The sequence below is a fragment of the Podarcis filfolensis genome, assembly GCF_964270895.1.
Source record: "Podarcis filfolensis genome assembly, chromosome: 2".
Taxonomy (NCBI): Eukaryota; Metazoa; Chordata; class Lepidosauria; order Squamata; family Lacertidae; genus Podarcis; species Podarcis filfolensis.
The window spans coordinates 14,092,012-14,113,827 of record NC_139605.1 but is presented as its reverse complement, the minus strand read 5'-3'; the positions used below and the strand labels follow the sequence as shown (position 1 = coordinate 14,113,827).

At 45.7% G+C, this 21,816-nt stretch overlaps 1 protein-coding gene across 1 annotated transcript in view; it reads right to left on the bottom strand.

The window, feature by feature from the left end:
* Window positions 1-4,074: 4,074 nt before the first annotated feature.
* ABHD16A (abhydrolase domain containing 16A, phospholipase) overlaps window positions 4,075-21,816 on the bottom strand; it is a 38,592-nt gene continuing 20,850 nt past the window's right edge. The window contains exons 13-20 of the mRNA XM_083601569.1: window positions 21,071-21,175; window positions 18,723-18,786; window positions 12,195-12,251; window positions 11,918-11,980; window positions 10,524-10,600; window positions 8,187-8,285; window positions 6,663-6,709; window positions 4,075-4,404 (exon numbers count right to left, since the gene is read on the bottom strand). Coding sequence (XP_083457695.1) covers window positions 4,321-4,404; window positions 6,663-6,709; window positions 8,187-8,285; window positions 10,524-10,600; window positions 11,918-11,980; window positions 12,195-12,251; window positions 18,723-18,786; window positions 21,071-21,175 — 596 coding nt within the window. The 3' untranslated portion in view covers window positions 4,075-4,320. The remainder of the gene's footprint in view (window positions 4,405-6,662; window positions 6,710-8,186; window positions 8,286-10,523; window positions 10,601-11,917; window positions 11,981-12,194; window positions 12,252-18,722; window positions 18,787-21,070; window positions 21,176-21,816) is intronic.

The window sequence follows — 21,816 nt, the reverse complement described above, 5'->3', positions numbered from 1 at the left end:
GTATAACTGGATGTGGGCCTTCGCAGGAGAGGAGAATGAGAGCCTGGAAGGCTGGCTCACAGTCAGTTAGGATTATTTCTATTTATGCCCATCTTCCTCGCGGGTGGCGCTGTGGGTTAAACCACGCCGATCACAAGGTCGGTGGTTCGAATCCCTGCAACAGGGTGAGCTCCCGTTGCTCGGTCCCTGCTCCTGCCAACCTAGCAGTTCGAAAGCACGTCAAAGTGCAAGTAGATAAATAGGTACCGCTCCAGCGGGAAGGTAAACGGCGTTTCCGTGTGCTGCTCTGGTTCGCCAGAAGCGGCTTAGTCATGCTGGCCACATGACCCGGAAGCTGTACGCCGGCTCCCTTGGCCGATAAAGCGAGATGAGCGCCGCAACCCCAGAGTCAGCCACAACTGGACCTAACGGTCAGGGGTCCCTTTACCTTTACCTTTTTCCTCATCTCTGAGGGCTTCTGGAAAATAACACTCTGTTTCTGGTGACAGAATTGAGGAGATGCTACCTGATTCCGAAGTATAGTCATACCTTGGGTTGAAGTAGCTTTGGGATGAATATTTTCGGCTTGGCTCCGTGGCGACCCGGAAGTAACGGAGCGTGTTACTTCTGGGTTTCACCGCTCGCGCATGCGCTCAAAATTACATCACGCGCATGCGCGGAAGCGACGAAATGTGACCCGTTCACGCGCAGACATGCAGTCGCATGTTACGTTCGCTTCAGGATGCGAACGGGGCTCCGGAACGGATCCCATTCGCATCCAGAGGTACCACTGTACAACACTTACCACATTTTGAAATGATAGCATACCCTCTGACATTTCTCCGATGAAAATAAGAGATGTCCCATTCCATAATGATAATTGTACTATTTATATCCCACACATCTTAACTGGGTTACCCCAGCCACTCTGGGCAGCTTCCAACATATATAAAAACATAATAAAACATTAAACAAACTTCCCTCTATAGGATTGCCTTTAGAAGGCTCAGGGGTCGGATAACTCCACACCCTCCCAACATTTCTGCAATGAAAATAGGGACATCCTAAGGAAAAGCTGGATATTCCAGGGTCAAATCAGAAACCAGGACGGCTTCTCTAAATCAGGGATGTCCCTGGAAAAATAGGAACACTTGGAGGGTCTGTAATAGACATTACAATCTGGGGGTGGGCCCTCATAAAACCAGCAGAGTTTAAAATTCAGCTCATTTTGCCACTTGGGCGAACCCTTTTAGCAAACAGAGGCCACACCTGCACTATACATATAAAGTATTATGTTGCTGCTTTTTATAGTCATGGCTCCCCAACAAAGAATCTTGAGAACTGTAGTTTGTTATGGGTGCTGAGGGTTGTTAGAAAACCCCTATTCCTCCTCCCAGAGCTACGATTCCCAATCCCTCTTCCTAGGGAACTCTGGGAATTGTAGTTCTGAGGGGAAGAGATAGCTCCCTCCCAATAACTCTCTGCACCTTTAACAAACTACAGTTCCCAGGATGGTAAAGCCATGACTGATAAAAGTGGTATCATAGTGCCTTGAACGTATAGTACAAAGATGGCTGGGCAGCAAAATGAGGACACCGTTAACAGGGAGCAAATGAACAGTTTCATTATATGACATGTGGAAGATGCAGCAAAATGGCGCAGTGTGGAAAGTTACTTTTCGGGATCTGTCCCCACCCCCTTAAAAAAACACTGTTAGCATCCTGCGGCTACTAAACTGGCCTGTTTTTGCCTAACTCTGCTTTTCTGCTACAAGGACACCTGCAAATTTGCAAGTGGAATGAGGGTGTAGAGGGCAACTAAAAAAAAGAGACGTTAAAAGTGCCAGTGAGGGTGCAATGAATGAAGCCAAACTTTTTTGTTGTTGCCATATTCTAGGTTTTACAATAACATATAGGACCCAGGAGGGGGACTGCCATCGTGAACAGTGCAATGTTTGTTTGTTTCAGCACTTAAGAGATGCGCCAAGCGGTTGCAGCTGTGTGCCCTGGAAGTGGTATCTAAATTCTTATGAATTCTGCTGTGCGGTCTTCGGGAGCATTTGCTGACTTTGCATAAACTGGATTTTATGCCGAATCACCGTTTTGAGCAGTGCAGAACCACAGAGAGCTGTAACAAGGGCATTAAGCTGTGCACACATTGGCCCACCTAAAGCTGCTGCTCTAGTCATGTTTGGTGGTACTGTTATATCCTTCGACCTCAACACTCTTACTTCTGTTGGTGTAGCCTAGAATTGTATTAGTCCTGTTTTTCATTTTGTTTTTGCTGAGCTTCAGGATGTTGGAAGAGAAAACTCACTTTCTGGGAACTAAATGAAACACTGAAGCAGAATTGGTGCAGCGGGCGAGTTCATAGCCTGTGTCCGTTCTCTTGGGCCGAAGCCTTGCCAGGGGTATCTCTGCCACACTTGCTGCCAGAGCTGGCCCAAGACATTTTGGCGCCTGAGGCAAACCCAAATAATGGTATTTGCACCCTGCCAGGGAACAATGGGTGAGTGAATATCTACATCAGGAACAAGACGGGAGGGAATCAAATCAAGCTCACCTGATGTTTGAACTGGGAATCAAAGGCCATCAAGGGGGGAAAGGAGCCTAGGAGACCCCTGAAGATGAGTTTGGATTTGATATCCCGCTTTATCACTACCCAAAGGAGTCTCAAAGCGGCTAACATTCTCCTTTCCCTTCCTCCCCCACAACAAACACTCTGTGAGGTGAGTGGGGCTGAGAGACTTCAGAGAAGTGTGACTGGCCCAAGGTCACCCAGCAGCTGCATGTGGAGGAGCGGGAAGCGAACCCGGTTCACCAGATTACGAGTCTACCACTCTTAACCTCTACATAACGCTACACCACCTGAGGGCAGTCCCCACTAGTGGGCAGAGACCAGCAGGGCCTTCTATTCACTGAGAGGCCTCCATACAAACTGTCCAGGCTGGCACCCCAGAAAGGTCAAGTTGGTGCTTCTAAGACAACAAAAACAACGCAGGAGGCAGCAGTTACGAGTTACCGGTCTCTGCAGCCACAGCAGGTTCTGCGATTCCCAAGTGTTTTGACTTCACCCCCAAAGGCGCAATCCGCTATCTTTCGAGACAGACAGATGCCTACCATATTGCTGTGCACTGCCCTGGTATTTTGCAAGAGGGTGGTGCATATAAATACTATTTTAAACCAATAGAATCCATAATTTGTGGCTGGTAACGGTCAGCAACCTTTTCCTCCAGTTTACCTAAATGGGTCTTAAAAGCACTCAAGTTGGTGGCCCCCTGGTCAGAGGAGCTTCCCCCATCTTCAACCTTAGCTGGTTTGAGGAGGAAGGTAAGAAAATAGCTTCAGGATGCCCCATTTAACGCAAGTGTTAAAGAGAGTCATCTCTTCCCTCCATCTCCAGAGAATTGCCTTAGTATTGCACAGGTAGTTTGTTCTTCTGCTTCTTTGGTGATCACTTGTGAGTCCGTAAGTGACTGTGGAGGCCAATTCTGGATCCACACGTCCTTCCACAGTGGAGACATAGGTTTCCGGGCAGGAGTTGATCACAGCGTGGATTTACCAAGCGTGCCTTCCTCTTAGCACATTTCTCCCTTTCGCCCTGAGTCTGAGTGTCTTCAAAGCCTGTGACACCTTTGGTAAAGCCTGTTCTCCAACTGGAGCACTTGCAGGTCAGTGTTTCCCAGTTGTCAGTGTTTATACTACCTTTTAAAGATTTGCCTTGAGAGAGTCTTTAACCTTATTTTGTTGACCACCAACATTATGCTTTCCATTTTTTAGTTTGGAATAGATAGTTGCTTTGGAAGACGCTAATCAGGCAACCAAACAACATGACCAGTCCAACGAAGTTGATGTTGAAGAATCATTGCTTTGACACTGGTGATCTTTGCTTCTTCCACTACACTGATATTAGTTCGCCTGTCTTCGCAAGTGATGTGAAATCTTTTTTGGAGACACCGTTGATAGAATCTTTAGAGGAGTGAGAGATGGCGTTTATAAGTGGTCCATGTTTCACAAGCATACAGAAAGGCTGACAGACCCCCTGCTCACCACCCACCTTTCCCAAGTTACACGGGCCAGGAAAAGACTCGGTAAGTATAAAAAAATACCATCTTTATTGTGAACCTCTACAACTGTGTGTGGTTTTATTTTCTGGGCGAAGGAGGGTGTTGGAGGATAAATATTACAGGGGAGAGGAAGCAGATTTACAGCTTGCAGGAGGAGGGTAGCAGAGATGGTCAGACTCACTCTCTCACACACACACAAGAAAAGCAGATGCACTACGTTGGGTGGTCAGGTATCAATACAGGAAGCCTTGATTGGCGCAGGGGTGATGGAGGTGCTATAAGCTCCAAGGGAGGTGAAATTCCTGGGGAGGGAGTGGTGTGCAGTGCGTCGCTTCAAAATTTTGGAGGTGCTTCCGGGCCTGTGGAGTGAGAAGGAGAGAAAACAAGGTTAAAATGGATTTCCAAGGACGGGGTGAGGAAGGCAGTGGGGAAACAACATGCAAACTTGGGCAACGGAAGCAATAATCCATTAGCTTTGCTGGAGAATCAGTAACCAATTGTGAGGACATGGGGGAGGAAGGAGACAATTCGAGGGCAGAACGTACAGGAAAAGATGCTGAGCTTTGTGATAAAGCATCTCTGCTGCTCTCCCCGCCACCCCCCCAAACTGGTCAGAGGTGAAACCAGGGGTCGGCAAATTTCTCCTTTCTCCTGTTTTCAGTTCACAACGTTTCTGCAGTGTTTGCAATTTTGTTTTATTCTTTTAAAAGTCTCCACAATTTTTTTTCTCCTAATCAACAGGGTTTTGCATATACCGTATTTTTCGCTCTATAAGACGCACCAGACCACAAGACGCACCTAGTTTTTGGAGGAGGAAAACAAGAAAAAAAATATTCTGAATCTCAGAAGCCAGAACAGCAAGAGGGATCGCTGCACAGTGAAAGTAGCAATCCCTCTTGCTGTTCTGGCCTCTGTGATAGCGGCACAGCCTGCATTCGCTCCATAAGACGCACACACATTTCCCCTTACTTTTTAGGAGGGAAAAAGTGAGTCTTATAGAGCAAAAAATACGGTAATTATGCCTAATACTTTTTTTGCAAGCAATTCCCCGTTAACACATTTTTGTATGTTATTTTCACTAATATGTGCATTTGTACACACTTTCTCTTTATACACACACACACACACACACACACACACACGGTTGGAGAAGAATGAATTTCAAAGGACGGTAGTGTTTTGGTTTGTGTGTTGGGAAGCACAAATTATATTAACGTAAGAACCAAACTCCTCCCTCCTTCCCAGGCAAAACCCAGAACTGCTTTTGCTGCCTGCTGGGCAGACCACAATCTTCTACTTCTTTGGTGATCACTTGTAGCCGAGTAAGATTGTCTTCCATGAACACGGTCTTAACAGTGAGTCCGTAAGTGACTGTGGAGGCCAATTCTGGATCCACACGTCCTTCCACGCTGGGGACATAGATTTCTGGGCAGGGAGTTGATCATGGTGAGGCTTCACCAAGTGTGCCTTCCTCTTAGCATGTTTCTCCCTTTTGTCCTGAGTTCGAGTGTCTTCAAAGCCCACAACACCTTTGGTAAACTGGAGCCAGTGTTTCCCAATTATCGGTGTTTATACTACATTTTTAAAGATTTGCCTTTGTTGACCACCAGCATTACGCTTTCCATTTTTAAGTTGGGAATAGAGTAGTTGCTTTGGAAGATGATAATCAGGCATCCGAACAACATGACCAGTCCAACCAAGTTGATGTTGAAGAATCATTGCTTCGACACTGATGATCTTTGCTTCTTCCAGTACACTGGTGTTAGTTTGCCTGTCTTCGCAAGTGATGTGAATTTTTTTTCCGGACGGAGACACCGTTGATTGAATCTTTCAAGGAGTTGGAGATGGTGTTTATAAGTGGTCCATGTTTCACAAGCATATAGTAAGCTTGGTAGGACAACAGCTTTGTAAACAAGCATTTTGGTTTTGCTGCCTGCTGGGCAGACCACCATACCAGCACACAGACCACTGCTTCCCGAGGCCCTTTCCTTTGAGGCCAGCTCCACCTACACTGAACCCAGTCAAGGGCTGATGGCGGCTGCCACACCCACTTCAAGAGGGATTTGCCCCCTTCATGCCGAAAGGGGTCATTTCAAGCCAAGAGAGAGCAATCACAGTCAGAAGGTGGAGGAGGCCATGTGCTGCATTTGGTCTATATGTTGATGGACTCCAATTCCCAATATCCCTGACCGTTGGCCATGCTGACCATGGCTGTTGGGAGCTGGGAGTCCAGTAAGACCTGGTGATGTCACCAATCCCTGACCTAGAGGAACATCTGCCAGGGCTTTCCAAACTTGGGTCTCCGGCTGTTTCTGGACTACAATTCCCATCATCCCTGACCACTGGTCCTACTAGCTAGGGATGATGGGAGTTGTAGTCCAAAAGCAGCTGGAGACCCAAGTTTGGAAAGCCCTGGCTCAGTCGGTAGAACATGAGATGCTTAAATCTCAAGACCATTCATTGCATGGCATCCTGGGGATGATGCCGCAAACAGTACCTTGAGACCTGAAGAGCTTTGTGGTCGTTCATTGTGGAAAGCAGTATACAAGAAGCCTAAATAAATAGACAGCCCTAGCTCCGACAGGGCAATTGAGGGGCAATGTGTCTTGGAACTCACCAGGAACAGTGCAAGCTGCCGTCTTCCTTCAGAAGTCATGTCATCACCTTGTTTGAAAAAAAAAAAGAATAACGGGATGAGGTTAGCGAGATTGAAACAGGCAGCCAGGACTGCTATGGCCAACCCAGCAGAGTCCAGCTTGCCTCTTCTACAGGGATAATTCCATACCACAAAATGTGGGGATAGATGGATTTAAAACTGCAACATTTATTACCCACCGTACATCTGTACAGATACCAGAGGGGTGGGGGGAGGGGGAGATGCAACACAAACCACGATAACAAAACCACAGAACAGCTAGCTCTCAGCCCACAGGAGAAGCTAAAACTGCAAAGCAGGCTAATGAGAAAGCCAAGGTAGTTCTAAGCTGTTTTAGTATTTTAACTTTTGATTGTTTTAAAGCAGGCATAGGCAAACACGGCCCTCCAGATGTTTTGGGACTACAACTCCCATCATCCCTGACCACTGGTCCTGTTAGATAGATATGATGGGAGTTGTAGTCCCAAAACATCTGGAGGGCTGAATTTGCCTATGTCTGTTTTAAAGTATGGTTGCCATCTTTTCCTGATTTCATCTATTTGTAAATCACCACAGCAGTGGCGCTGTGGTCTAAACCACTCAGCCTCTCGGGCTTGCCGAACGGAAGGTCGGCGGTTTGAATCCCCGTGACGGGGTGAGCTCCTGTTGCTTCTGTCCCAGCTCCTACCAACCTAGCAGTTCAAAAGTATGCCAGTGTATGTAGATAAATAGGTACCACTGCGGCGGGAAGGTAAACAGGATTTCTGTGCGCTCTGGTTTCTGTCACGGTGTTCCGTTGCACCAGAAGCAGTTTAGTCATGCTGGGCTGGCCACATGACCCGGAAAGCTGTCTGTGGACAAACGCCGGCTCCCTCGGCCTTGAAGCGAGATGAGCACCGCAACCCCATAGTCAAATTCGACTGGACTTAACCGTCCAGGGGTCCTTTACCTTTCCCTAAACCGCTTTGGGGTTTTGTTTTACAAGCAGGCAGTGCATAAGTTTTATGAAATAAATAACCCAGGGAAGTCAAATTGTATATTTTTATTGGGAAACTTATTTAATCTGCATGATTGTTAAAAAAATTCAAAAATTATATATACAGCTGACCAGTTCCCTGAATTATCTGCTCCACTTGGGACCCATTCCTAAAGTTTTCAACTTCCTCGTGGACAATTGCCGCTCAAGTTTCCCCCCTTCATATAGTCTTCATTGGCACCTCTTATACCCACCCATTCCAACATTGAGTGGTCTGTTCCAAACTCCCAATTGGTCAAGTTGCGTTCAAAGGGACTGGTGGCTCCAAGTTCGCCACTGGCTAATTCCTGGACAGGTACTAAGAAGGACAACGCCCCCGGCCAATCATCCTCATCCTTATTCTTCTGGCGGCTAATGTGGCCGCTAGCCAGTTCCAAGCCCAATTGGTCATTATTCCATAACCCCATTTCCATTTCCCTTCCTCGTTATTCCCTCCTGGTTGCTCTTTTCCCCTCTAGCACAGGCCTCACCAACACTCCAGGGAAAATCTTCTCCATCTTCGGCTTTGTATGACTTCAGGACAGACAGGCACCAGTCGTCCTCCACTTCGTAGCGGCTATAAACAGAGGCTGCAGGGGCAGGGAAGAGGTTAGTGCAAGTGAGGGCCTGGCTGCTTGAATGTCGGCAGGCTTTCAAAGCCAACTACGCTGCCCTAGCGGCCACATGGCAAGTTTACTGACAGACTGTGGCACATCTGGGAATTCTAGTTTATTTATTATAAAATAAATTTTCTTGCAGATGTGGTTAATTTGGGTCAAACCACAGAGCCTAGGGCTTGCCGATCAGAATGTCGGCGGTTCGAATCCCCGCGACGGGGTGAGCTCCCGTTGCTCGGTCCCACAACCCCAGAGTCGGTCGCGACTGGACCTAATGGTCAGGGGTCCCTTTACCTTAGCCTCACTCTCTCTCTCATCTTTGGCCACACACCTTATTTTTAAAAAGACAACTGAGCACGTCAATAGGGAATGTATTTCAGCTGACAGGCATTCTCTGCTGGGCAACCTTCCAGCAACTATATGCCGGCGGTGGGCAGGGCTAGGGAAACAGGAGTATTTAAATTAAAAAAAAAATCTTTGCACAGTGGGAAAGTTTTGATAAACATTCCCATGTCCCTCTCTCGCCATCCATTCAGGCAAGCAAGAGGCGTTGTCAGAGTTAATCAGGGTTCACAGACACATTCCAGCCAGGCAAAGGTGTATGGTCCAGGGAGAGTCTGTCAGAATGGTTGCATACAGCTCCTGGTCCAGAGGTCCGTCCCCCCCCCCACGCTATTGTAGAGAAGGTGCTATTCCCTTCTGTTGAGTGACTGCAGCTCTCAAAAGAGCAAGCTGGCAGTAAATCACACCGTTCAAAGTTGGAATTAAGAGTGGTTACAGATGCTTCAGGTTACAGACTCCGCTAACCCAGAAATAGTACCTCAGGTTAAGAACTTTGCTTCAGGAGGAGAACAGAAATCGCGCAGCGGCAGCGGGAGACCCCATTAGCTAAAGTGGTACCTCAGGTTAAGAACAATTTCAGGTTAAGAACAGACCTCCAGAACGAATTAAGTTCTTAACCCGAGGTACCACTGTAACTCTTTATTAGTAAAAAAACCCCCACAATCTTCACTTGGCTGAGTGTCAGACCAGATGAGCACAGCAGCTTATTCTGGTAGGTCTTACCCCAGGCTTCCTCAACCTCGGCCCCCCAGATGTTTTTGGCCTACAACTCCCATGATCCCTAGCTAGCAGGACCAGCGGTCAGGGATGATGGGAATTGTAGTCTCAAAACACCTGGAGGGCTGAGGTTGAGGAAGCCTGTTTTATTGCATGCATCAGTTGCAGAGACTGAAAGTACCCCGCTGTCTAAGACCCCTCCTCTCCAGAGCTTTCCCCAAGCAATCGGAGACTGCGCCTGTATGCGGCCAAACTCTCCCCTGCCCTTTTCATGCCTTGTCTGGTTCTGGGACTCCAGTGGGGGGAGAGGAGCTTGTCGCAGAAGGGGGAGACACCGGTGACTCTACGCCAGCCTGACTCATCCCCAGAATAGTCCCCCGACTCGCTCCCAAAGAATGATGATGGGGGGTTGCTTCCCAGACGTTAGTGCCCCTCCCCAAGCCTGAACCCTTATGAATCAAGTGCTGCCCCACCTAATTTGGCAAAATGCCAAAAACACAGGCCTAGAAAGTTTTTTAAAAAGAAGACGTTTGAAGCTTTCGGAGGTACTTCTGTATACCGCTGCTAACTTTTATGCTTGTCCGCAATACCTGGCCCAACCTAAGGCACTATTGCAGATTTGCACAAGGATAGGTAACGTGAAGGGACGCGGGTGGTGCTGTGGGTTAAACCACAGAGCCTAGGACTAGCCGATCAGAAGGTCGGCGGTTTGAATAGCTGCGATGGGGTGAGCTCCCGTTGCTCGGTCCCTGCTCCTGCCAACCTAGCAGTTCAAAAGCACATCAAAGTGCAAGTAGATAAATAGGTACCGCTCTGGCGGGAAGGTAAACGGCGTTTCCGTGCGCTGCTCTGGTTCGCCAGAAGCAGGTTAGTCATGCTGGCCACATGACCCGGAAGCTGTACGCCGGCTCCCTCGGCCAATAAAGCGAGATGAGCGCCGCAACCCCAGAGTCGGCCACGACTGGACCTAAAGGTCAGGGGTCCCTTTACCTTTACCTTAGGTAACGTGATATTAGCCTCCAGATGTCGTGGCCCCCAAACTTCCATCAGACCACTGCCCACGCTGGTTGGGGCTGATGGGAAGTTTGTAGCACACCAGACCTGGAGGCGGACCGTGTGGTCTGCTCCTGTCCTGGCATTGGACAACTTTACCTTCCTCCATGGGGGTAGAAGCCTCCAGCCATTCTCGTACGACTCGGATGCCCTCTTCGGCCATGACTTTGGGATACCTGGGGGCAGGGAGAAGCTCGTTGAAACGGATCACAACCAGCAACAACAAAAAATAATAATTAGAAGCGAGGAGAGTAGGTGTTGCGTGCAGAGGGAAGGGCAGCGACACAGAGGAGAAGTTAAGAGATGGTGAAAAAATGGGGTTACCAAAAAAATCAGGGTATGTGGCTACCCTGCAGAGACATCACCTTGCCAACAAAGGCCCATATAGTTAAAGCCATGGTTTTCCCAGTAGTGATGTATGGAAGTGAGAGCTGGACCATAAAGAAGGCTGATCGCCAAAGAATTGATGCTTTTGAATTATGGTGCTGGAGGAGACTCTTGAGAGTCCCATGGACTGCAAGGAGATCAAACGCATCCATTCTGAAGGAAATCAGCCCTGAGTGCTCACTGGAAGGACAGATCCTGAAGCTGAGGCTCCAATACTTTGGCCACCTCATGAGAAGAGAAGACTCCCTGGAAAAGACCCTGATGTTGGGAAAGATGGAGGGCACAAGGAGAAGGGGACGACAGAGGACAAGATGGTTGGACAGTGTTCTCGAAGCTACAAACGTGAGTCTGACCAAACTGCGGGAGGCCGTGGAAGACAGGAGTGCCTGGCATGCCCTGGTCCATGGGGTCACGACTAAACAACAACAACAATGTGGCTACATGTCAACCCACAAAAGCGCCACGTACCGTATTTTTCGCCCTATAGGACGCACTTTTTCCCCTCCAAAAATGAAGGGGAAATGTGTGTGCGTCCTATGGGGCGAATGCAGGCTTTCGCTGAAGCCTGGAGAGCGAGAAGGGTCAGTGCGCACCCACTCCTCTTGCTCTCCAGGCTTCAGGAAGCTCTCCGCAAGCCTTGGGAGCCCGCAGGAGTTCCCCTTGGGCTCCCTAGGCTTGTGGATAGAAGCCTGCATCTTGAAGCCTGGGGTGCGCTGCACAGCGCACCCTGGGCTTCGGTTCCCCAACCTGGTTTGGGCTTCAGGCAGATCTCCCAAGGCTTGCGGAGAGCTGCCTGTTCTGGGGGCTGGGGTCGGGGGAAGCTCGGGCTTCCCCTGCCCCAGCCCCGCACGCCTGGGGGGGAAATAATTTTTTTTCTTTATCCCCGCCCCCTCAAAAAAAAACTAGGTGTGTCCTATGGGCCAGTGCGCCCTATGGGTCGAAAAATACAGTGATTGATTTTCAGAACCTTTTCAAGTTAGCGGGGAAGTGGTTTTTAGCTTCGCCCTGGCAGTACTCACGTCACACGGGAGAAAATGTGAGAGCAAGGGAACGGACGATAATTTTGAGATGGTGCTGCTGAGACTGTGATTTCAACATCTGCTCACCTGTGCTGCAACAACTTCAGAAGCAAATCATTCCCTCTGTTGGACATGATGTCTTCAGGAACCCTAGAGAACCAGAGGTGCATAGAATTAGGACTGTATTATTCTTGTGTATTCTAGCAAAGGTTTTCCCCTAGGCCACCCTCTTCTCTGAGGGACAGCAATTACGTAGAAGCAACATTTCCATTATCTCATCGTTCAAATCTCAGCTGGGACAGGTACGGCTTAGCAATGCCTGCCGGAGAGCAGGCTATTTTTCTCCACTGCAGTTGTTACTCACGTCGTAGTGATGATCTCATCTTTGGTTCTGCGCACCAGCAACACGGGGCCCTGGTATCTGAAGAGGAGGAGACCATGTCAAGACGTTGTCTGAAGATTGTATGCGGCTGATGAAGCTAAGCTAACTGGGCTCAACAAATGACTGGGAGATTGGCTAGAAGCCATAGGTACACTGCACTGCAGTTCTTCAAAAGAAGAGCAGACTGTAAACCAACCCAAAATATCCTATGTGAAGCAGATACTGGCACGGTTCAGGCAATCATATCCTGTGCACAAAGACCCTTTGGCTCCTCCCTTTGCACGAGCCACAATGAAACCAAGAAGTTCTAAGTACAGTGGTACCTCGGGTTACATACGATTCAGGTTACATGCGCTTCAGGTTACAGACTCTGCTAACCCAGAAATAGTACCTCGGGTTAAGAACTTTGCTTCAGGATGAGAACAGAAATCGCACAGCGGCAGTGGGAGGCACCATTAGCTAAAGTGGTACCTCAGGTTAACAACAGTTTCAGGTTAAGAACGGATCTCCAGAACAAATTAAGTACTTAACCTGAGGTACCACTGTACAGTGGTACCTCGGGTTAAATACGCTTCAGGTTACATGCGCTTCAGGTTACAGACTCCGCTAACCCAGAAATAGTACCTCGGGTTAAGAAATTTGCTTCAGGATGAGAACAGAAATCGTGCTCCGGTGGCACGGTGGCAGCGGGAGGCCCCATTAAGTAAAGTGGTACCTCAGGATAACAACAGTTTAAGGTTAAGAACGGACCTCCAAAACGAATTAAGTACTTAACCCGAGGTACCACTGTCATTCTAACTTCCTGTTCTGTCCAAAGCAAGAAACTATGGTTTGGAACAAGTCAGGATCACAAACCACGGCTGAAAGTTGACGCTGAGATTTTGGCTTGTTCCCCAGCTGGTAACTGCAGCCTCCCAGTATGGATGAAAAAGGGAAGCTGTGGTCAGAAACGTCTTGGTTTAATTGTGTCTTAATGCGAAGGGACCTCACGGCAGGTCCACACATATCTTGGCTTAAAAAATCTGAGATGTGGTAGCCTAAACACAGCCACCGAGTCTGTTGAATTCATGTAATCCAGCTAGCTAAGAGTGCTCATTTGCAAGGAAACCTGGGGCCAAATTCCAGCTGAAAGCAGACGCTGTCATGCTTGTAACCACCAAACGGTCAAGCCTCGATTTGGAGGCTGGCAACTCACACAGCTTTCATTTTAACCAGGATCAAACTTCTGGTCCTTGGTGGCTGTGAGGGAAAGCATAACTATCTAGGAAAGTACTATGTGGATCAGCCTTCAGCAACATGGTACACCCCAGTTGTCTTTGGGACCGCAATGCCAAGAGCGTGCCAATGGATGATGGGATATGTAGTCCGACAATATCTGAAAGACACCAGGCAGCTGAAGGCTAGTAGAAGGCAAAGACTCAAAGTCGGTCTCAGACAGATTTTTCCAGCAGCAAGGGAAGAGGTCCAGCAGCAAGGGAGCGTCTCCACCTCCATCGTTCTGCCCGGACACTGAGGTCCAGCACCGAGGGCCTTCTGGTGGTTCCCTCATTGCGAGAAGCAAAGCTACACGGAACCAGGCAGAGGGCCTTCTTGGTAGTGGCCCCTGCCCTGTGGAACACCCTCCCACCAGATGTCAAAGCGATAAACAATTACCTGACATTCAGAAGACATCTTAAGGCAGCCCTATTCAGGGAAGTTTTTAATGTGTGACATATTAGTGTATTTTTGGTCTCTGTGGAAGCCGCCCAGAGTGGCTGGGGAAACCCAGCCAGATGGGCGGGGTACAATTTTTTTTTTTTAACTTATTTTTATTGAGTTTCGTATAAGTAATCAAAAAGAAAAAGAAATAACTTCACAATTACAAAACGAAAGAGAAATACAAAACACATATCAAAACATAACATAAGTATTATCTATTTCCGTTACACTTCTTTATCCTCACAATTATCTCTTTGTGTTTCAAGAACTTAAATCATTCTTCTGCGCTCTGTTGACCTCCATCCCTCCCGCTTTCAGGCTTCTTAATATACATAATTTATTTTCCCCGCAGCTAATAATTGTTAATGGTTTACACGTCGTAAGGTTTATATCAACTCTGTTATAGTTTTTAGGCTTCTGTAATTCCCTTCAATGTATATCATAAATTTTTTCCAGTCATTAATAAACTTTGTATTTTTTTGGTTTCTGATTTTTTGAGTCATTTCTGCAAGTTCAACAAATTCAAATAATTTTGTTTGCCACTCTCTAATTGATGGGATATCTTGATTTTTCCAATTTTGGGCAATTAATAGTCTGGCAGCAGCTGTGGCATACTGAAATAATGTCTTGTCTTCGTTTTTAACTTCATCCCCGACTATCCCTAGTAGGAATGCTTCCGGTCTTTTAGGGAATGTATATTTAAATATTTTTTTTAACTCATTATAAATATATTCCCAATATTTCTTCATTTTTTCGCAAGTCCACCACATGTGGAAAAAATTACCTTCTTTAACCTTGCACTTCCAGCAGTTCTTATTCCCAGTTTTGTACATTTTCCCCAACTTTGCTGGGGTAATGTACCACCTGTACATCATCTTTTCTAAATTTTCCCTGAGTGTTACACAAGCTGTAAATTTCATTCCACTAGTCCATAATTTCTGCCATTTGTCATACTCTATATTATACCCCAGATCCATTGCCCATCTCGTCATTACCCCCTTTATTTCCTCATCTTTGGTGTCCCACTCTAGTAATATGTTATACATTTTGGATAGTAATTTGGATTTACCTTCAATAATCTCTATCTGAAACTTAGATTTCTTTTCGTTCATTCCTACTTTTTTATCATCTCTCCATACTGCATTTATTTGATGAAATTGTAACCAGCCCGTTAATTTGTCTTTCAACTCCTCGTAAGGTCTCATCCTCCAACCATTTTCTGATCCTATCAGTAAGTCCTCATAAGTCAGCCTTTCTCCCTCCATATTTGCCTTTTTAATTATTAGAATATCCATTGGTGATAACCACCAGGGCGTCTTCCATTCCAGGAGTTTTTTATTTCTTTCCCACACTTCGAGTAGGGGTCCTCTGAAAATATGATTTGAGAATCCTTTATGTATCTTCTCTTTATTCTGCCATAAATAGGCATGCCAGCCGAACCTGTTGTCGAACCCCTCTAGGTCCAACAGGTCGGTATTTTCTAGATTAATCCAGTCTTTAATCCAGCAAAGGCTGGCAGCCTCAAAATATAACTTCAGGTTAGGTACTGAGAAGCCCCCTCTTTCTTTTCGATCTGTAAGGATTTTGAATCTAATTCTTGGCCTTTTGCCCTGCCATATGAATTTCGACAGGGTTCTTTGCCAATCTGTGAATATTTTAGATCCTCTAATCACTGGGATGTTCTGAAACAAAAAAAGCATTCTCGGGAGTAGATTCATTTTTATCGCCGCCATTCTTCCCCTCCACGAAAGTTTCACTCTATTCCACATATCTATTTCTTTCTTAATCTCCTTCCATGTTGTAAGGTAATTATCCTGAATTAAATTTATATTTTTTGTGGTTAACCAGATACCCAAATATTTTATTTTTTTTACCACCTTAATTCCGTGCTGTTCCTCCAATTTTTCACTTTCTTTTTTCCCCAAATTTTTAATCAGCATTTTTGTCTTTAATTTATTTAATTTGAACCCTGATAGTTTACCGAAATCTTCTAGCATTTCCAAGGCCCTGCCAACACTTTTTTGCGGATTTTCCATAGATAACATTAAGTCATCCGCGTATGCTTTTAATTTGAATTCCTTTATTCCTATTTTGATCCCTCGGATCTCAGATGCTGCTCTCATTTTATTTAGAATTATCTCTAGTGCCATGATGAATAAGAGAGGGGATAGAGGGCACCCCTGTCTTGTCCCTTTTTCAATTTTAAAGGAATTTGTTAAGTTGTTATTTATGATCAATTTTGCATCTTGATTCGAGTATATTGCCTTTATTCCGTTCATAAACTCGCCCTCTAACCCTGCTCTTTCCATGCTCTTCAATAGGAACTTCCAAGAGACATTATCAAATGCCTTTTCTGCGTCTATAAAAATTAGTGCCGCAGGTATTTCGTTCTTACACTCCAAATATTCTATAATGTTTATGGTATGCCTTACATTGTCTTTGAGGAACCTATTTGGAAGGAATCCCGCTTGATCCTTATGTATTATATTTACTAGGCATTTTTTAAGTCTACTTGCCATCACTTCCGCAAAAATTTTATAATCGTTATTTAAAAGTGATATGGGTCTATAATTTTTAATGTTCAATTTGTCCGAATCTGGTTTAGGGATCATCGTAATATGAGCCTCCCTCCATGTCTCTGGTATTCTTCCTCCTCTCAGTATGTCGTTCATGATGTTACATAGCACTGGTGTTAATTGGTTTTCGAATACTTTGTAATATTTAGCTGACAATCCATCTGGTCCTGGGGCTTTCCCTATTTTCATTTTCTTTATCGCATTTTGGATCTCTTCTGCTTTTATAGGATTGTTAAGTTGGGTTCTTTCTTCCTCTGTTATGGTTCTCCCGTTATATTCTTCTAGGTATTTTTCTATTTGGGTTATGTCTTCCTTCTCTTTTTTGTACAACTTCTCATAAAATTTGAGGAAATTCTCCTTTATTTCTTTTGGGTCTTCTATCAGTTGTTCCTCTATTTTTATTTTGTTTATCACATTTTGTCTTTGTCTTTTTCGTAGTTGCCAAGCTAATAATTTACCCGTTTTATTAGCTGACTCAAAATATTTTTGTTTCATTAGTTTAATTTTCCATTCAGTCTCTTGACTTATTAACATTGAGTATTGAGATTGTAACACCTTTCTTATTTGGATATTTTGTTCATCTTTCGGGTTTGTTGTTAATTTTCTCTCGCACTCTCTTATCTGAATTAGAATTTCCTCTTTCGTCTGTTCTCTTACTTTCCTCCTATAACTATTTTGTTGAATAAAAAACCCTCTTAAAACAGCCTTACTGGCGTCCCAAACTATATCCAAACTTATTTCCGTATTGAGGTTCAAATCGAAATAATTTTTTAGAGTGGTTTTGGCTTTCCCGACCACTTCATCATTTTCCAATAGATGTTCGTTCAATCTCCATCTAAATCCGCCTTGTGGTTTACCTTTTATTTCCAAAACTACCGAATTGTGATCTGAAAGAGTTCTAGGTTGAATTTCACACTTTGTAGTTCTTAAAGTAAATTCCCTTGAGACCCAGATTTGGTCAATTCTGCCCCAGCTCTTGTGTGGCTCTGAGAAGAAGGTGAATTGTTTCTCTAATACATGTTTATATCTCCAAATGTCTATTAAATCTAAACTTTCTTCCAACTTATTAAAGGATCCTGGCAGTTTCCCTTGATTATTTTTCCCCCTTTCTGATTGTCTGTCCAATTCTGGTGTCGGTACTCCATTAAAGTCTCCTAGTAGAATTGTCTTATTACATTCTACCTCTAATAAAATTTGTTCCAATTTTTTAAAGAATTCCGATTTATTCAAATTTGGGGCGTATATATTTATCACATTGATTTTCTCCCCCTGGAAATTAATTTGTACACCTAAAACCCTTCCTTCTTCGTCTTTACAGATCATTTTGGGTTCCCATTTTTCTTTCACGTAAATCACTACCCCTCTTTTCTTTTCAGGGCGGGGTACAAATAATAAAATTATTATTGTTGTTGTTGTTGTTGTTATTATTATTATTATTATTATTATCCCATCTCATTCTGCACAGGACCCCGTTAGCGTGCCATCCAAATGTTAACACATGGTTTCTTTACATTAGCCTATTAGTTTGGCCACAAGAGCTAAAATACAGCATGTGTGGTACTAGATTTCTGTCTTGCTACAGACTGACCCGCCCTTGTTCCACAACACAATCTCAATAAATCCCCAATCCCAGTACCACCGGATCTCTCTCCTCAGAAAACTAATCAGACAAAACGTTTCCGCGAGGTGAGGGAAAACAGCATTTTGTAACGAAGCCAAATCTGCCCTGGCTCCATTTCTTTCTCTCTCTCTCCCCCCCCCCCAAGTATTCCTGGTGATTTGGGGATCCCGGCTACTGCTCCAATAAAAGTGACAACCGTTCAGCTGAATGGTTTAATATTTAACATCACGTGTTTTCCAAGCTGCCTTTCAAAGCTACAGCCTCCCGACCAGCAACAAGCCTGAAATTTCATTACAATCGATTCCACGAGAGACCAATCTGTGCAATGCAATAAAAGCTTTCAGTCAAAAGCCAAGGAAACAGGCTGAGCTTTCAAAAACCCTCTTGAAAGGCGGACAGCCAGCTGCACTCTCCTGGGAAGGAAAAACCACCCTATCTATCTGGGGGCCGCCAGCCTGCCTGTTCTTAAAACCAGCTCATTTCCACCCTGGCTTTTCACGGATGTGCAAAACCCGTCTTCACTATTCCAAAGATTAGATGTCAACACGTTTGCTAATTTCTCCTCATTTTCCTTTCGGCGCTTTTGACTATCCAGTTTTTCCTTTGCTTGCCTACCTGCAAAGCTGTTCCCCATTGTTTAGGTTCAGGTGTTGCCTCACAGTCCTGGTGACCAAGCCCCCTGCGGAAGGAAGGGAAGGCGTTAGATCAGCTTCATCCACCAGCAAGGACGTCCGTAACTCAATTCTCCTCCGTAGTTTTCACAGTAACCTGGCTTAACTCCCTCCACCCAAAATCACCACTTATTGTGCTGTGGAGATGGGAGAGAGGGCTGGTCACTGACAGGACGTGGCACAGACAAAATGGACGCTTAGTAGATCCCTCCCCAGAGAGGTTCGACTGGCACCTTCATTGTACACCTTTAGACAAAAGCATTCCTCTTTAACCAGACAATGGGCTGATTGACACCCAGTGCTTTTTAAAAATGTGTTGGGGAGAGGGAGTATTATTGGGTTGTTTTTGTTTTTATTTTTATTACAGTGGTACCTTGGGTTACAAACGCTTCAGGTTATAGATGCTTCAGGTTACAGACTCCTCTAACCCATAAATAGTACCTCGGGTTAAGAACTTTACCTCAGGATGAGAACAGAAATCGCGCAGCGGCAGCAGGAGACCCCATTAGCTAAAGTGGTACCTCAGGTTAAGATCAGTTTCAGGTTAAGAATGGACCTCCAGAACGAATTAAGTTCTTAACCCAAGGTTCTTAACCACTGTATGTATTTTGTGCTTTTACACAGTAGAACCTCGGAAGCTGAATGCCTCGAAACTTGTACATTTCGGCTCCCGAGCGATCGAAAACCAGAAGTGAGCGTTCCAGTTTCCGCATGATTTTCGAAAGCCGAACATCTGGCGTGGGGCTTCCGATTGTGTGCAGGAAGCTCCTACAGCCAATCGGAAGCCACGCCTTGGTTTTCGAACTGGTCTGTAAGTCGAACGGACTCCCGGAACGGATTAAATTCAAGAACCAAGGTACCACTGTATTCTGATTTTATGTTGTGAACTGCCCTGAGACCTGTGGGTATAGGGCGGTATACAAATTTAATCATTAATATTCATTAATAATAAATAGATCACCTAAGCCTGTTTGGATAGCCTGTCGCCTGGGATATATCTCTCATTAAAGGACAACAAGGGGATCAAGCGGTTTCACAGCCAAGTGTGGTGAAGAATGGACTCCCTTGGGAAGTGGTGGACTCTCCTTCCTTGGAGGTTTTGAAACAGAGGTTGGGTGGCCATCCATCATGGATGCTTTAGTCGAGATTGCTGCATTGCAAAGGGTCGTTCTATGATATTGATGTGGCATTAAAGGAAAGGGATCAAAACCCACCGATAAGAGAACAGGGTTTGCATGCGAATGGCTTCATGTACAGGCCTTGGCATCTTCACTTAAAAGGATCTCTGGGTAACCAGGCTGGGAAAATCTTACAGATTCGCTGCGTTAGAACAAACAGTGCCAGGATAGACTGTTTATTTGTCTGAGTGTGTAAGACAGCGCTGTGTCTCTTTGAAATCTATGGGGTTTACACCTAAAGTGCACATCTAGAGGATTGTGCCCACAGCTTTTTAGAATTTCAGGATTCTGGGCTGACATTCGCTGCCTGCACACAGTTCCCGTGCCCTAGTAAATATCTGCTCAACCTGTACATTTTGTAAACACCGCAAGGCCCCTTCGAATGGGGGGGGGATCCTCTCTAGAACACCCTCCCCTTACTCTTTGGGGAAACACTCGGCAGCCATAACAGAAACCACAAATACCACACACCCTTGGTGGGTTTAAACGATGAGGAAATGGAAAGGGATGTGTGAACTAAGACGTTTGGTTCACACGAATGCCTGTCCAGGATTGGGGATCTTGGTGGGGCACAGTGATATATCGCACAAAGGTATGGCTAAAATAGAGAAGACAAGAGCTTAGGTGGCAAAGGGAGAAACACTTTATCCCCTAGCCTGGCAAGAAGGTATCGTGCCAAAGAACATTTGGGGCAGGGGGGAGAGAGGTATGATCAAAAATCAAGGTGAGGGGTCCCCTGAGCCCACATTATGGAGGGGAGAAGGAGACCCCCAGGATGGCTTGCTAGTGAACAGAGAACTAGTAAAGTGGTTATAAGCATGGGAGTTCCTGCTTCAAATCTCATAATGGGAAACGTACTTACTGACAGGCAGCCACTGAAATCTCAGCACGACCCCCCAAAAGGTGTACCAGAGGGGCTTCCAAGGGTTACTGCTAGGGTGCTGAATGGTTTGAGCACTTAGGGGTGGGAGGCGGAAAGCGCCAGACTGAGAAATATTACATATTAACTCTCTGTGGTGAGGTGGATTTCATTTCAAAACAAAACAAATAAAAGGGTCTGAAACCATTTGAGCGTAGAAAAGAATATATGCATTTTCTGTTTGCTTCCCCTTACTCCAGCTTTCTGGCATGACCTTGAGGGCGAGAGGAACGAGGTCATCGAAGGAGGCGTCTAGAATAAGGGCACTGACTTCCGGGTACGACATGGCGGCCCAAGTGGCTGTTGGGTTGGAGGAGAGAAGAGAGAGGGACAAGAGGAGTTACTGGAGGACTCAAATGTGCGCCGGACGGAGCCTTGACGCCACTCCGCTCCCCTGTTTGACTACCACCAAGTTTTGACTCCTTCCCATCCTAAGGCTAAGGTTTCCTGCTCCCAAAACTTATAATATTATTCCAACTCCCCGCTCGTGTTTATGGCTAAAAATATCAGAACCGTTTGTTTCTTGAAGGCCTGGACGTGTTAGGATATTTCCGTTCCACCTTAAAAGGGAGCAGGATGTTTGTGTCACATCCTGCGCATTTCCTGTTCACAGGATGTTTATGTTTTCTGTTGCTTTCGTTTCCCTCTTGGTGTCGAAGACACTGAAGCGGGCAGTCATGTTTTTTTGTTCTGATCAACGCTGAATAAACCTTGTAAATAATGCTCTCCTGAGTGCGACTTTTGCTGTGCATTGTCTGCTGATAGAGTGTGCATGAGCTCTGGAATGTGGCAAGCTAGTTCTGGAAGCTCGTGTCGCTAATTGCTGATACTGTATCTACGGGAGATCGATGGATCGTCCGGAGTCGACGTGGAGGCAGTGATGGCCTTTGTCTCCCTGGCAGTATCCCAACAGTTTGCACCGGCTTACAGAAGGAGAACTT